Raw genomic sequence first — 16,220 nt, forward strand, 5'->3', positions numbered from 1 at the left:
ACCATAGACCTTCACAGTCCTCCCAGATCTTTTGTCTTCGTCCATATATTCCTTGCTGATATTGGTTTCCTCTGCGAAGATCCCTAGGGACAGGTTACCACTCTCCAGTGGGAGAGGGCGGCAGGTGACTAGGTTCGGTGGCGATGTGTTTCCTTGAGACATAACGACAAGGGTGAAGGGAGAAGAGAGGTAGAGTAGGGAATCCAATAGATAGAGACAAAATTAGACTTGTTCTATTCTTGCTTGCCTTACATATTGACAAAACTAAATCATATCGGTTAGGACTCTTTAATAGAACAATAACTATATTTCTCCTCTATTAATACGGATTACATAAGAACTGAAATATTTCGTAGTTTTTGTCCTCCTTGAATGATAAATGGTTGTAGCTTCTAGAGGCGGCTGAGGAGGGTATACGGACGGCTAAGCGTATATGTCTCACCAAGTCACCATACATGACATGTAGGTGGTCATGCAATGCTGAGTTCTAATGTTTTTAGTAACTTTATGTTCCCCCTGCTTGTAGTAGGAGCAAACTTTCTATGTAACTCATGAATACTTTGTGTTCGTGTACTTCTCCGCTTTTTTCAAATTTTGGACTGCTTTTAGTATTTTCGGCAAAGCCAAGCCTTAACAGGTCACCTCAGCAAAATTGACTTGTATGCATGCTATCCTAGCTTCGATTTACTATTTGTGGTTCATTGTGGTAACAAAATTTTTGTGTAGCAACTGGAAATGCATTGAGCTGATTCTTCAGTAAGTTTTTGGAATGATTCGTCAATTAAATTTCATGTAGTTATTGTTTGCTTGTGTTCAGGGGTCTCAAGACATGACATATTCATCAAAGCCAACATCTAGCACAACGCTACCCTGCATTGTTGAGGATGAGATAAAAGAATACCAGTCTAATAATAATGTTGACAGAAAGATGATAGTGCAAGAAGAGCACACACACACACCAACACGATTTCATGTGTTTTTGAAGAATTCCAGCTTGTTGGGAGAGACTAAAAAAATGCTATTATTGAAGTCTTACAAGAACACGCTTCCACCTCACAATTTCAGGCGATCGCAGTGTGGGGAATGGGTGGTCTTGGAAAAACCACTCTGTCATGGTTCTAAGTCTGACAGTAGAATGGGGGGTAGGTATGGAGAGGCAAGATCCTAGCTATGGAGCAGTTGTACACACGAGTGTTTTACGAGTTCGGGCCCTTCTCGGAAGAAGTAACAGCCCTACGTCTCGGAGCCCGGAGGCGGCCGACTGGATTATGTGTGTGAAAGGTACAGGGGTGCGAACCCTTCTACCAGTGGAGGGGGGTGGCTTATATAGTGGACGCCAGGAGCCCAGCCAGCCCACGTAGCAGAGGGTTAAAGTACATTAAGGTCTGGCGTTACTGGTAACGCCCTACATAAAGTGTCATCATGGCCATTAAGACTACTTAATTATAGACCGTTTGGATACAGAGTAGATCTTGTTCCGAAAGGAGGTCCAAGCTCGCCCATGACCCTGCGGCTGATCGTGGCAAGGGAGTCGCGCCTGCTGGGCAGTCGACTAAACGTCCTCAGACAACTTCACCGGCGCCGACTGAAAAGGCGTCGAAGCAACCCCGAGCGGCCCCGTCAAAACCGGCGAAAGCCCTACCGAAGATGAGGATGGAGATTCCGACTGTCTCTGGGTAACGGTCATAATCAATGTTTTTCATTCTTGGTCGATTCGATCGCTGACCGACTGATATTTGTAAATCATAGTGCTGCTACTTCCGAGACTTCAGCCAGGCATGAGGATCAAGAAATGGAAGATGCTGTGACTTCTCAGCCTGGTATGATCTGCGCGGTTTCTCTTTCGGTCGATTGAATCTTTATTTTTGATTTTGAACTTTTTCTGCAGCTCTGCCTAACGTTGTCATCAATCTTCCTGACAATGACGACGAAGCGCCTCTGAGGCAGAGGAGGAGCAGGAAGGCGACTGTTGGCAAGGCTGCGCAGGTTATGTCAGCACCTGGACCACATATTCCCGAGGGGGGCAATGTTGCTCGGGCTACCGTGTCCTTTGCGGAGCCGTTGACGGTTGCCCGCCCTTCGTCGTGGAGTGCTGACCCGCCTTCTCTCTTCTCCACCTACCACGTCCTGGAGGACCAAGCAAGCGCTGCTAAGGAAGCCATACGCCAGGCCGGAATTATGATGGAGCAGGTGAAGGCGATCCGAACCGCCAGCCAAGCAGCTTATGACGCGAGCTCAGCTCTCCAGAGCAATGTCCAGGTTAGTTGAACACCGACTGAAAATCTTGATATTTGTCATGCACCCACTGGGTGTGTCAATTCTACAGTGGACTGCTGGCAGTCGACTATAGTCTTTGTGTCTTGAGATTTCTCGCTCTACTTGTTCCACTCGACCATGGTCTAGTGGAACAATTAAACTGGTGGGGGCACGCTGAGTGCACCCACTGGGTGTAGTCCCCGAGACCATGGTCGATTGCTGGCAATCGGCTATGGTCTGAAAATTTCTCCCTTGTTTTTTTTAACAGTCAACTGCTTCCGGTCGACTGGTCGACTCTGAGTCTAGCTGATAAAACTTGTGGGGGCACGCTGAGTGCACCCACTGGGTGTAGTCCCTGAGACTACAGTTGAATGTTTAGATTCATATGTAGTCTTAGAAATAGTACGATTTTTTCCTTTAGTCACTCGGAAGTGATCTGTCGTTTGATGTTTGTCGACTGAACTTTCATAGTAATCTTGTGACCTTGTTTCTCGTTATACCGAATTGGAGAACAAGTATATCCAGCTTGAGCTTGACCAAAAGCTTGTCCAAGAGAACTTCACGAAGGTGAAGGAGGAGGCAAAAGGTATGTTCGGTGAGAATCTTGACGACTGTCCTCCCCTCTTGCCTGTCTCCGAATCTGATCTTATTGTGATTTTCGCAGAAAAACTGAGGGATGCTCTGAAGAAGAAGGATCTTGACCTTGCCGAGGCGCAGAAAACGGCCGCAGACAAGACTAGGCTTGCAGAAGAGAAGTTGGCTTCCATCAACAAACTTGAAGAAGAAAATACTAATCTGAAAGCTGCTCTTGACGTGGCCAACCAAGAAGTCACTCGACTGAAGAATGCCAATATGGTCCTGGACGACAAAGCTGGTGAACTGGCAGGAAAAAAGAATGACTTGGAGCTTTATCTGGGAGGACTCGCCAAAAAGATGTTCCTCATGCTCGAAGGTAACCTCTTATCTCTGATTGGTAGTTACTGACTGGCTGTAGGGCATTAGCTTATTCTTGCATCATGTCCACAGAATTCTGCCAAAACTTTGAAGAGGAGACTAGTCGAGTGGAAACTGGTTTGGATCCCATCAATTCTCCGGTGAAGGACGAAACTGCTATGAACGTGCTCCGCCTCGAGTCCCGCATTGCTGCAGTGGTCGATTACCTTGCAAGACTGAAGGCCGCTGTATCGTGCATCGACACATCGCTCCGGCCAGAAGAAACACTTCAGAACGACCTTGAGTCGCTGATGACTCGACTGACCGAGATTCCGAGTCGAGTGCAAGAGTGGAAGAAGTCTTATGCCAGGTGCGGTGCTGACGTCGCTCTGTCCTTGGTCCGCGTCCACTGCAAAGAAGCAAGAGAAGACAAGCTGGTGTCTCTCAAGGTGGCCAACACTAGGCAGCATGACTTCCGTTCTTTCATGGAGACCTTCATCGCGGCTGCTACTCGGATCGCAGATGGGATCGACCTGGACGAGTTTGTTGCGCCTTCCAGCCCTCCGCAGGAGGGGTAAAAAACTTTTATGCTCGATGATTTGAATTTGCCTCGGAATGCCGGGTGATTTTTGTAACCGCCAAACTTTAACAGGCTTGATGCCTGAGCACTTTTGGGTCCGTAGGACGTTATCCAAACTTGATTTGCCGTTTGAAATACGTTTGCTTCTTTCGGATAACCGTCTTCTTTGGGTTGGAATATATGCTAGCATCTGAAATGCTCTTTTGCAGGTAGGAGTGAAGCACAAATTGCAGTCGACTTGTGCTCGTCATGTTTGGGCAAGTGCTTGGTTGCAACCAAGCCTCCGAGTGAGAAGCTTGTTCTCCACTCAGAAGGATTTAGAAACTTAGGCGAGCACTGAGCTGTAACTAAGCCCCCGAGTGGGAGGTTTGCTCTCCACTCGGCAAGATTTTTAGAAACTAAGGCGAGCACTGAGCTACAGCTAAGTCCCCGAGTGGGAGGTTTGCTCTCCACTCGGCAGGATTTTAGAAACTTAGGCGAGCACCGGGCTGCAGCTAAGCCCCCGAGTGGGAGGTTTGCTCTCCACTCGGCAGGTTTTTAGAAACTTAGGCGAGCACTGAGCTGCAGCTAAGCCCCCGAGTGGGAGGTTTGCTCTCCACTCGGCAGGATTTTGGAAACTTAGGCAAGCACCGGGCTGCAGCTAAGCCTCCGAGTGGGAGGTTTGCTCTCCACTCGGCGGGATTTTAGAAACTTAGGCGAGCACTGAGCTGCAGCTAAGCCCCCGAGTGGGAGGTTTGCTCTCCACTCGGCAGGATTTTTAGAAACTTAGGCGAGCACTGGGCTGCAGCTAAGCCCCCGAGTGGGAGGTTTGCTCTCCACTCGGCAGGATTTTTGTGGCGCGGTTTTGGAGGAGAAGGTAGCAGTCGACCTACGCTTCGTCCTCCTTGCGGGACGCACGTTGTGTTTGTGATGTAGCTCGGAAGGAGGAAGCGGGGGTCGACCTGCGCCTCGTCCTTCTTGCGAAGCGTACAATGTTTTTTATTCTTAGGCGAACACAAGGTTGCAGCTAAGCCTCCGAGTGGAAGGCTAGCTCACCACTCGGTAGGATTTTCAAAAAACTTAGGCGAGCACTGGGCTGTAGCTAAGCCCCCGAGTGGAAGGCTGGCTCACCACTCGGTAAGATTTTGTTTACTTAGGTGAGTACTTGGACTGCAGCTAAACCTCTGAGTGCGAGGCTGGCTCACCACTCGGTAGGATTTTGTTTTAACTTAGGCGAAATGGATTTGCAGCTAAGCCTCCGAGTGGGAGGCTGGCTTACCACTCGGTAAGATTTTTTACAAGCTTAGGCGAAACGGGTTCGCAGCTAAGCCACCCACTGGGGGACAGATTTATGAGAGAAAAAGCAATAACAATCACTAAGAAAATTATGAAACACTTGTCTTTGATGAATACACTACATGAGTACTTTTATTACAACTCATCCGAGCGAAAAACTTAAGTATAGAAAGGGCAGAGTAAGTCTGCGTTCCTTGCTCTGGGCTCGTCAATCTGGTGCTCGACATTGTAAAGGCGGTATGCCCCATTATGGAGAACTTTAGTGACGATGAAGGGACCTTCCCAAGTAGGAGCAAGCTTGTATGGTTTTTGCTGATCCACTCGGAGAACTAAATCTCCCTCCTGGAAAGCTTGACTCTTCACATTTCTGGCATGGAAGCGACGTAAGTCCTGCTGGTAAATGGTTGATCAGATCAAGGCCATCTCTCTTTCTTCTTCTAGAAGGTCGACCGTGTCCTGTCGGGCTTGCTCTGCTTCAGCTTCGGTGTACAGTTCGACTCGGGGTGCGTTGTGAAGCAGGTCACTCGGTAAGACTGCTTCAGCTCCATAGACCAAGAAGAACGGAGTCCTCCCAGTCGATCGGCTTGGCGTGGTCCTTAACCCCCAAAGCACTGATGAAAGTTCGTCGACCCATGCACCGGCTACGTGCTTGAGGTCACGCATCAGTCTGGGTTTCAACCCTTTGAGAATTAAGCCATTTGCGCGTTCTGCTTGACCATTCGACTGGGGGTGAGCGACCGAAGCATAGTCGACTCGTGTACCTTGAGATGTGCAGAAAGCTCTGAATTCTTCGGAGTCGAAATTTGACCCATTGTCTGTGATGATGCTGTGTGGAACTCCATATCTGAATACCAACTCCCTGATGAAGCTGACGGCGGTGCCGGCATCCAGATTCTTGATGGGTTTAGCCTCAATCCACTTAGTGAACTTGTCGACTGCTACCAACACATGGGTGTAGCCGTTTCTGCCTATCCTCAGAGGTCCAACCATATCCAGTCCCCACACAGCAAAGGGCCAGACGAGTGGAATGGTTTTCAAGGCTGAGGCGGGTTTGTGTGACATATTGGAGTAAAATTGACATCCTTCACACTTGTCAACTATCTCTTTCGCCATCTCATTTGCTCTGGGCCAATAGAAACCAGCTCGGTATGCTTTAGCCACGATGGTCCGAGAAGACGCATGATGGCCGCAGGTCCCCGAGTGGATGTCGTTGAGAATCATTCGACCTTCTTCTGGTGTTATGCATTTCTGGCTGACTCCAGTCACACTTTCTCTGTATAACTGTCCCCTCATGACGGTGAAGGCTTTGGATCGGCGGACGATCTCCCGAGCCTCTTCTTCATTCTCGGGGAGCTCTTTTCTCAGAATATAGGCGATATAGGGCACTGTCCAATCGGGAGTGATGACCAGAACTTCCATGACCAAGTCGACCACAGCTGGGACCTCGACTTCAGTCGGATCTGTGGCGCTTTTTGGCTGCGGGACTTCCTCAGTGAAAGGATCTTCTTGAACCGACGGCGTGTGAACATGCTCCAAAAACACACCACTCGGAATGGCTTCCCTCTTGGAACCTATCTTCGCCAAGTCATCGGCTGCTTGATTTTTCAGTCGGGGAACATGATGGAGCTCTAATCCCTCAAATTTCTTCTCCGGCTTTCTGACTGCATTGCAGTATCCAGTCATGGCTGGGCTTCTGACGTCCCACTCCTTCATCACTTGGTTGACTACTAAGTCCGAGTCACCGTAGACCATGAGGCGACGGACGCCGAGTGAAATGGCCATACGCAACCCGTACAAGAGTGCTTCGTATTCTGCTTCATTGTTGGAGGAATCAAAGTGAATCTGGAGTACATATCTGAGCTTATCTCCTCGGGGGGAAACCAAGACCACTCCGGCACCGGAACCATTCAGAATTTTGGAGCCATCGAAGAACATAGTCCAGTGCTCCGAGTGAACTTGGGTTGGTAACTGCTGTTCAGTCCACTCGGCGAGGAAGTCTGCTATTGCTTGGGACTTGATGGCTTTCTTTGTCTCTGTTGTGCAGAATCTCTGATAAGGGGGCGTCGGTGACGACTGTGATAATATGGTCAGAGAAGTAGTGAGCAACTTTCTTCGTGGTCATATAAATCCCGTATACAAGCTTCTGATAATGAGGGTATCGTTGCTTGGATGGGGTCAGGACTTCGGAAATGTAATACACTTGGCGCTGAACTTTGAAGGCTTTTCCTTCCTCTTCCCGCTCGACCGTAAGTACAGTACTGACGACTTGTCCTATGGCTGCAATGTAAAGTAGCAAAGGCTCTTTGATGATTGGGGCAGCAAGCACCGGCTGGGTGGAAAGCAGGGTTTTAACTCTGCAAACGCTGCATCAGCTTCTGGAGTCCACTCGAACTTGTCTGACTTCTTCATCAGACGGTAAAGAGGCAATGCCTTTTCACCGAGGCGAGAGATGAATCGACTTAATGCGGCCAAGCATCCAGTAAGTTTCTAGACATCGTGCACACGCACGGGGCGTTTCATTCGGAGTATAGTGCCAACTTTTTCTGGTTTAGCATCGATTCCCCGTTCGGAAACGAGAAAACCGAGTAACTTTCCACCAGGAACTCCGAATGTGCATTTTGATGGATTAAACTTGATATCATACCTCTAGAGGTTGGCAAATGTTTCAGCTAGGTCAGTCAGCAGGTCGGAACCTTTCCGTGACTTGACCACAATGTCATCCATGTATGCTTCCACATTCCGACTGATTTGAGTGAGCAAACACTTCTGAATCATCCTCATGAACGTGGCTCCGGCATTCTTGAGGCCGAATGGCATGGTGACATAACAGAAGCACCCGAATGGGGTGATGAAAGCCGTTTTGATCTCATCGGGTCCAAACAGACGGATCTGATGGTACCCGGAATAAGCGTCCAAGAAAGAAAGTCGCTCGCATCCCGCAATCGAGTCGACTATCTGGTCGATGCGGGGAAGAGGAAAATGATCTTTCGGGCAGACCCGATTGATATGCTTGAAATCGATGCACATGCGAAGAGAATTGTCTTTTTTGGGGACCATGACGACATTGGCGAGCCACTCGGAGAGGTAAATCTCTTGGATAAACTCCGCTGCTAGGAGCCGAGCCACTTCTTCGCCAATGGCCTTTCTTTTCTGGACGGCCGACCATCGCAGATGTTCCTTCACAGGTTTTGCCTTCGAGTCGACAAGTAGACGATGCTCAACCAGTCCCCTGGGTACACCCGGCATGTCAGAAGGTTTCCATGCGAAGATGTCCCAGTTCTCAGGAGGAACTGGATGAGCGCTTCTTCCTATTTAGGGTCGAGTGTTGTGGAGATATGAGTCGGAGCAGCGTTTGGGTCGGTCGGGTGGATGTGAACGGGTTTTGTCTCACCGGACGACTGAAACGCTAATTCCATGGCAGGCTTCTTGGCTCGCAACAAATCACTCGGGTCTGCGTTCCTTTGGTGTTCTTGCCACTCTTCTGCCACCATCTGAGCATCGGCAATTTTCGAGCCCTTCTGGAAGCACTCTTCCGCCTTCTTGTGGTTACCAGTGACAGTGATCACGCCTTTAGGGCCTGGCATCTTTAGTTTGAGATACACGTAACATGGTCGAGCCATAAAATGTGCATAAGCTGGCCTGCCCAAAATTGCATGATAGGCACTCTGGAAATCCACAACCTCAAATGTCAGCTTTTCTTTGCGGAAACTCTTTGAATCACCAAAAACTACGTCAAGAGAAATCTGGCCGAGTGATGCGGCCTTCTTGCGAGGGATGACTCCATAAAAACTCATGTTGCTTGTGCTCAGCCTGGACATCGGAATGCCCATCCCTTTTAGCGTCTCAGCATATAGTATATTCAAACTGCTGCCGCCATCCATCAACACTTTGGTCAGTCGAGTGCCCTCAACGACCGGGTCGACCACCAACGCTTGCCTCCCAGGGGTGGCTATGTGTGTGGGGTGATCAGATTGGTCGAACGTAATGGCGGTCTGAGACCACTTCAGGTAATTGGGTGTTGACGGAGCAGCCATGTTCACCTCTCAGTTTATAACTTTCAGTCGGTTTTTGCTTTCAACATCGGCAAAAATCATCAAGGTGGAATTGACCTGCGGATATTCTCCGTCACTATCCTCCTTGTCCTCAACTTTGTCTGACTCTTTTCCTTTGTCCTTGGACTGCTTTCCTTGGAACTGCTGTATCAGGAGTCGACATTGTCGAGTGGTATGCTTCGGGTAGATGAAATTACCCTCTTCGTCCTTCTTGGTGTGGATGTGACATGGCAAATCCAACACGTCATTTCCTTCTTTATGTTTTACTTTCTTGGGGTTCCAAGGCCCCTTGGGTTTCCCTTTGAATTTTCCTTGGTTCAGGGCTAAGGCTTCTTCAGGTGCAGCTGGCTCAGCTTTGCGCTTTTGTTTTCGACTGGAATTTCCACCTCCGGTGTCTTGGGCGACTGACTTATGTTTGCCACTCCGGAGCCGATCCTCTTCCTCACCATTGGCAGATTTGGTGGCTATTTCCATCATTCGACTCAGAGACATGTCTCCTGTTCGACCGAATTTCAGGCTTAGCTCTCTATACTTTACACCCTCCTTGAAGGCGCAGACCGCCTGGTGGTCGGATACATTTTCTACTGTATGATGCAGTGTGATCCACCTCTGGATGTAATCTCTCAGAGTCTCATTCGACTTCTGCACACAAGACTGCAGCTTTGTCAGTCCTGCTGGCCGCTTGCATGTTCCTTCGAATGTCCTGACAAACACTCGGGAGAGGTCCTCCCACGTGTAGATGCTGCTGGGTGTCAACTGATTCAGCCATGCCCTGGCTGACCCTTCCAACATGAGAGGCAAATGTTTCATGGCCACCTCGTCATTTCCACCGCCGATCTGAACAGCCACTCGGTAGTCCTCAAGCCAAGTGTCGGGCTTGAACTCACCGTTGAACTTGCTGACCCCAGTCGCCAACCTGAAGTTGGGAGGAATCACCGCGGCTCTGATGGCTCTGCTGAACCACTCTGGTCCGGAGATGTGCACTCGGCTGCTGGTGGGTACATCTCTGTCATTACCCTCTCCATGGGCTCTGTTCCGGTCGACCAGGCCTTGAACGATGATGGATCTTGCATCAAAGCCTGGTTCTCTGGGGTCGACTGGAATTCTTCGCCCGCCACTGTACTGGCGTCTGTCGTCCTGCTATCGAGGCATATATGATCCACCCCTCCGGGGAGGAGTGGGCGCTCGACGTCGATCGTTGCGATCGACTCGGTGATCATCATGCTCATAGTTCCTGTACTGATCGTGTCGGTCACCACGCCCTTCACGCCTCGGGGGCGATTTGGGGCTATGCGCTGACTGGACAGTATTCGCTGCCACGGGCCTGCTATGAATCCTGTTCCGCGACTGCGACATAGCTGAATTCTGATCTCCAGCTGCCGGGAGCAAATCCCTGATCTGCATCAATCCTCTGCCAGCCTCTGACTGGGAAGGCTGGATCGACTCTGCTATACGTGTTGCAGCTGCTAAATTATGGATTGGAGTGCGGTATACCTGAGTCGGAGGTTTAAAGAGTTGGCGTCGACTGGAGTCTGGAACCCGTTGCCGCGCGCGCTCGTCGAATGCCTGCTGAAGGTTCTCCAGTCGAGTGCGCTCAGCCAGGTTGGCCAAGCGCGCGTCCTCTAAGGCGCGAGCCTCAGGGGTTTCCCCAACGATCGGAGTATGAAGTGCATCCATGTTCCGGCGGCGAAGCTCTTCCCTCTGCTGTGAGTCGAGGGGCTCGGGGCGGTACTCCTCATGGTCGTGCGACGGGTCGCCTCCGCCGTTGCCTCCCTTGGTGCCAGGAAAGCCGGGGGGAACGTGCGGTCCATTGACCATCAGGACCTCCGTCGCCGGATCACTGCTGTCGCATTCGGATGCAGTCTCTGCGGAGCCAGTCGACAGGTCGAACGGGCCGTAGAGAGATTCGTCGGGCTCGATTGCCGCGACTTGGGCAGTGGTCGACTGGCGAGCCACTGCGTGCCTCACCCACCGCTGAAGCCTCGACCGACCGGAGCACTTACGCCGGCGGGAAGCTGAGAGGGAGGATGACACGAAAACCGGCCGATAGTGAGTCGACGGTTGCCGCAGAAGGACGCCGCGGATGCACGCTCGAAAATGTGTAGCTCCGCGGACCGGGAGCGCATCCACGTCGAGCGGGGCCTCCTGCAGCCAGGCAGAGTCGTCGGTGATGAATGTGAGCGCGCCGAGACGGATCTCGCGGCCCTCAACCAAAACTCCAACTGAAACCATGATGATGGGAATTTGAAAAGATTGCAACTTCTCCAACAAATCGCTAAGACACCTGCCGCACGGTGGGCGCTAATTGTCGTGGTTCTAAGTCTGACAGTAGAATGGGGGGTAGGTATGGAGAGGCAAGATCCTAGCTATGGAGCAGTTGTACACACGAGTGTTTTACGAGTTCAGGACCTTCTCGGAAGAAGTAACAGCCCTACGTCTCGGAGCCCGGAGGCGGTCGACTGGATTATGTGTGTGAAAGGTACAGGGGTGCGAACCCTTCTATCAGTGGAGGGGGGTGGCTTATATAGTGGACACCAGGACCCCAGCCAGCCCACGTAGCAGAGGGTTAAAGTACATTAAGGTCTGGCGTTACTGGTAACGCCCTACATAAAGTGTCATCATGGCCATTAACACTACTTAATTACAGACCGTTTGGATACAGAGTAGATCTTGAACTCCTGGTGGTCGAGTGAGTCTTCATGGTCGAGTGTCTTCAGGTTCGTCGAGTGTCTTCTAGCCGGTCGAGTGGAATCCCTCTTGGTTGACTGGAAGACGGCTTCTTCTAAGAGATGTCCTTGGGGAGGGTACCTTGGACAGGTCCGTAACCCTATCCTAGGTACATGACTTCATCACACTCTGATCAAAGATATTTACCAAAGTCAAGAGGTCAATGAAATGTTTGGTAAACATGCTTTTGTCACAGTCTTGCGACCTTTCAAGCTTGAGGAGCTCCTGAGGAGCTTAATATACCAGTTAGAAGCAAAGAAGAGCGCCATGGACTTTGCGTTTGGTACCAAAGAAGATATTGGTTCGATGGGGGTTAAAGAGTTGACAGAAGTGTTATGTAAACGTTCACAAGGAAAAAATGTCTGATTGTTCTCGATGACCTATCATCCACCACTGAATGGGATAAAATAATGCTGAGTTTACTTGCAATGAAGAATCCAAGCTTGGTTATTGTGATCACAACAAGGCAAGAGGATATTGCTAAACATCGTTGCAAGAAACCAGAGTACATGGAACAAAAGGAGTGCATACACTTTCTTAGTGTTCTACAAGACAAGGATGCATGTGATCTCTTCACAAAAAAGGTATTAGAGTTGTTACTTGTATTTCTTTAGGATGGGTCATGTCAGATTAGTGTAGTGTAGCTCCGCTGGACCACGATTTGGAGGAGATACTTCCAAATGGTTGCAAAACGTAAGATGCAGCCACCACCATGACCGATGTCATAGGGTCATCATGTTGGAATGTTGTACTTTCAGTAATTAAACAAAAACACTGATTATGTTAACCATTGTCTAGTTAGGCCAGGTTAGGTTAGTAGCAGACCGACAATAATTACGGCTCCACCACTGCTCTTATATCAAAATTATACTTGAGGCAATGGTTAAAACAATGTCATGTAATTAGAACGAGTTTCATTTCTTTGAATTTTCCAATTTGTTCAAAACAGTATTTTTTTTCTTCCGATAGTTTAATATGAACACATTACTGTAATAGTATATTCTTTGTTTTCCATTTTATAACTTAGTGATATCACATATTTCAAGCTCTGAATATATATTTAATAAATGTGTCCATGTGAATTTTATTACAAAAATATGTTAAGGGATGTGCACAATAAGTTAACACTTAACTTATATATTGGTTTATTTTATAGTAATCAATATAGTGTGATCTTATTTGTCTTACATACAAAATTACTCCCTCTGTAAACAAATATAAGAGCGTTTAGATCACTGCTTTAATGATCTAAATGCTCTTATATTTCTTTATGGAGGGAGTACATGTATGGAACTATGTTCGGCCACATTGTATGTTTACTCACCACCAAACTTAACTGAGACAAACTAGTTAATAAACAAAGTAGAAAGATTTTTTTTCTCGCACCTAATTCATTTGATTGTAGTGTAGTAAAAATACTAATTATATTTCCCACCATTGCAGGTATTTAAGAATAAAATCACAGATTTGGCTAAGCATTATCCTGAATTGGTTGAACCAGCAAAACTAATCCTAAAGAAGTGTAATGAACTTCCTCTTGCCATAGTCACCATAGGTGGTTTCTTGGCAGACCAACCAACGAAAACTGCGGCAGAGTGGAGAAAATGTTCGTTCCAGCAAAAGAGTTTGCTACTTGTAGCAAGAAAATAAAAAAGAACAAAAATCATGGCAGCCATGTCGTTCGCCGCCGAGCACATCATCTGCCCGTTGCAACAGAAAAGCAAGCAGTTCCTGCAAAAATCAAACATGCTTCCAGCAAAAAAACAAAATCAAAAATAACAACTTATTCTCAGCCACCGCCACCACCGCTGGCAACCACCACCATCGCTGGCTGAAGCAAAATACCCCTGGTCGGGTTTCAGCACCACACATGTAAATGCCTAAATTCAAATTTGCGGTCTGCTGGCGGGGCCGTGTCATGTGGTCTGATTATCAAAGTGAACTCCCAGCATATGTGGACCGAACTTCTGCATCTAGTCAAGGACCCGAGAAACAATCATCTCTTTTGATTCAGAACATGAGATGAAATTACTTGTCGTACAGATGGATATATGTAGATGTATTGTGGTTCTAGATACATCCATTTTTATCCATTTCTGCGACAAGTAATTCGGGACGGAGGGAGTATATAGACAACAGAAAGACATGATTTATCTCGTGACTTTTGGTTTTCGATATGACAGAGAAAACACTAGTCTTTGCCGACACCATAATCATGACCACGCGAGAATAAGGTTCGGAAGTGAAACCAAACCTATTGACATCACAAGAAAAAAATGTGTTAAACAATTTCCCTCCCTTCAAATATAAGTGCCGCAACAGGTGAGCCAGCACATGGATGGCCCGGGCAATCCCTCAATAGTATATAATTGTACAATTTTGGTGTTTAGGTGAAAGATAACCGGGTATACGGTAGAAGTATACCCTAGAAAGATACTCGGTAATCAATCCACACAGTGCCGACCAATTTCAACCTCTAGCTTGCTTGTTGCTAGCAACCTGCACCGTTTTGATAACTCGACGCTGCAATGGCGGAGCACCAGTTCTTCCAGGGAAGGTGGGAGACCCTCCTTCAGAAGCCCTGAGATGTGGTTACAACTTCAGATCTTCAACCTCTTGAGGGAAAGGAAGTCACGCAGCCCCACAGGAAGATCTACGAGATGCCTACAATACTCAAACTGGAGCTCGAACTGAGCTTCAGAATGCATCATCTAGATATCCTGATGACGAAGCCTCGAAAGCTAGGAGAAGGTATGATTACATCTTTCTTTTCTCTTCTATCGTTAACCGCTTCAGTTGTGGCCAGTAACGTAAATCTAGTTCTTTTTGGGTTGGCAAATGTCGCAGTATCAGAGATAACTACTTCCCCGTTATTCTATATCCTCTAATATCAAGACTTTTAAGAGCTGGGAGAGCAGCATCATTTGTAGTTATCATGTCTTCGTAGGTCTGCTCTGGCACATCATCTGAAGAGAAAAGTTTCATATAGTTCACAATTTTCAAACTCTTTAAAGAGATGAGCTGACTTAAACCTTCGAAGGAAATAGATATTAGGTTTTAACACTCCCCTATTTCCAAGTATTTGATATCCTTAAGATTATGAAATGCCAAAATTTTCTCATTGAGTGCCATCATCTCACTAGAAGGCTCACACAAAAGCCTACTTTTACTAATTTTAATTATTTCTATGGAACATCCCTCCATTGCCATAATTGTTGAAACTCAGCGGATTAATAGTTCAGAAAATATGACTTAAGGCGGAAGGGCGATATATACTTGAAAATAAGGACAACCACACATGACGAGTTTCTTTAGAGTCTGGGTGACCATGCCTTATGCACAATTTCGTAGTGATGACCTTTCCGAAACAGATCAAACACGTAAGTGTAGGACAACTCTGGATCCCCATCACCCTTAAACTATAGACTTCTTATCCCCCACAGAATTACACGAATAAATCTAGCATTCCATCTAAACCAGCTCCTCCAATGATGATATCAATACTTCCATTACTCTTCGCAGGTTGCTCAACTTCAACTTTTTAAGAAATCGAAGCATTTCCAGATATTGAAGTATTCTTCACTCTACGCAATCCTATAGATGAAGCATATGTAATGACTCAAAGAAAGCAACATCCAATACATGAAGATGGAAACTTGCTCAAAACATGAGGCAAATCCTTGTGCTCACTTTTCTTAATTTCCACTAAACCATTCCGCAAACCTATTAATTTCTCTTGCAATCTTCCTATCTAATCATAAGTCCGTGATAAATGGGACCGATACATGTGTTGGCACCGTATATACAATGACGAAACAAATATTAGGCTCGAAGTGAGTTAAACCATATAACATTGTACTAAACTTTCATACTTACTTAAATTTATTATGTTAATCTATAAATTTAACTATTATATCTTTTTATATAGAAACAATTAATCTTAACATTCTTTCATATAAATTTCTAGCATCTATCATTGGAAGATACACCACACGCATACCATACTAAATGTAAACCATATCACGTAGCCACAATTGTTTCTCTATTTTCAAATAATATATCTTAAAAATATATGTTGGAACCCCTTAAACCTTCAAAATTAAAAATAATGGACTATCATAGCACCACCGATTATTATATCAAACTCGCGTCTAATTATAGTGTATGTATGTGTATCATGGCGCGTATAAATTAATTCTTAAATATCTCGACGCAGATACATAAAGCATACAATTTTACATATATCCCAAGATGGTTTCTGGTGTAATAGTCACACACAAATAGAATATAGTATATAATGTTTTTTATGAGGAGACTACCACCTAATAGCTGGCATGATGCTTTAACTGTGATCAAATGGTTTCAATGGTAATTTCAAATTATACACGAATCACTCA

At 47.0% G+C, this 16,220-nt stretch overlaps 1 protein-coding gene across 1 annotated transcript; it reads left to right on the forward strand.

The window, feature by feature from the left end:
* The first annotated feature begins 2,761 nt into the window (after nt 1-2,761).
* Nucleotides 2,762-3,854, forward strand: LOC123139778 (uncharacterized). The gene is made up of 4 exons (XM_044559486.1): nt 2,762-2,842; nt 2,921-3,208; nt 3,283-3,493; nt 3,842-3,854. Exons 2-4 carry the CDS (start codon nt 3,109-3,111, stop codon nt 3,852-3,854), a joined length of 324 nt encoding a protein of 107 aa, XP_044415421.1. The 5' UTR covers nt 2,762-2,842; nt 2,921-3,108.
* The last annotated feature ends 12,366 nt before the right edge of the window (nt 3,855-16,220 follow it).

This window comes from Triticum aestivum, chromosome 6B (genome assembly GCF_018294505.1).
Source record: "Triticum aestivum cultivar Chinese Spring chromosome 6B, IWGSC CS RefSeq v2.1, whole genome shotgun sequence".
NCBI classification, from domain to species: Eukaryota; Viridiplantae; Streptophyta; class Magnoliopsida; order Poales; family Poaceae; genus Triticum; species Triticum aestivum.

Bases quoted from the DNA above. Each gene is read 5' to 3' on its own strand.
- LOC123139778 (XM_044559486.1), top strand. From the start codon at position 3,109: ATGGTCCTGGACGACAAAGCTGGTGAACTGGCAGGAAAAAAGAATGAC. The intron at 3,209-3,282 runs GTAACCTCTTAT...TCATGTCCACAG, and splicing joins GATGTTCCTCATGCTCGAAG to AATTCTGCCAAAACTTTGAA.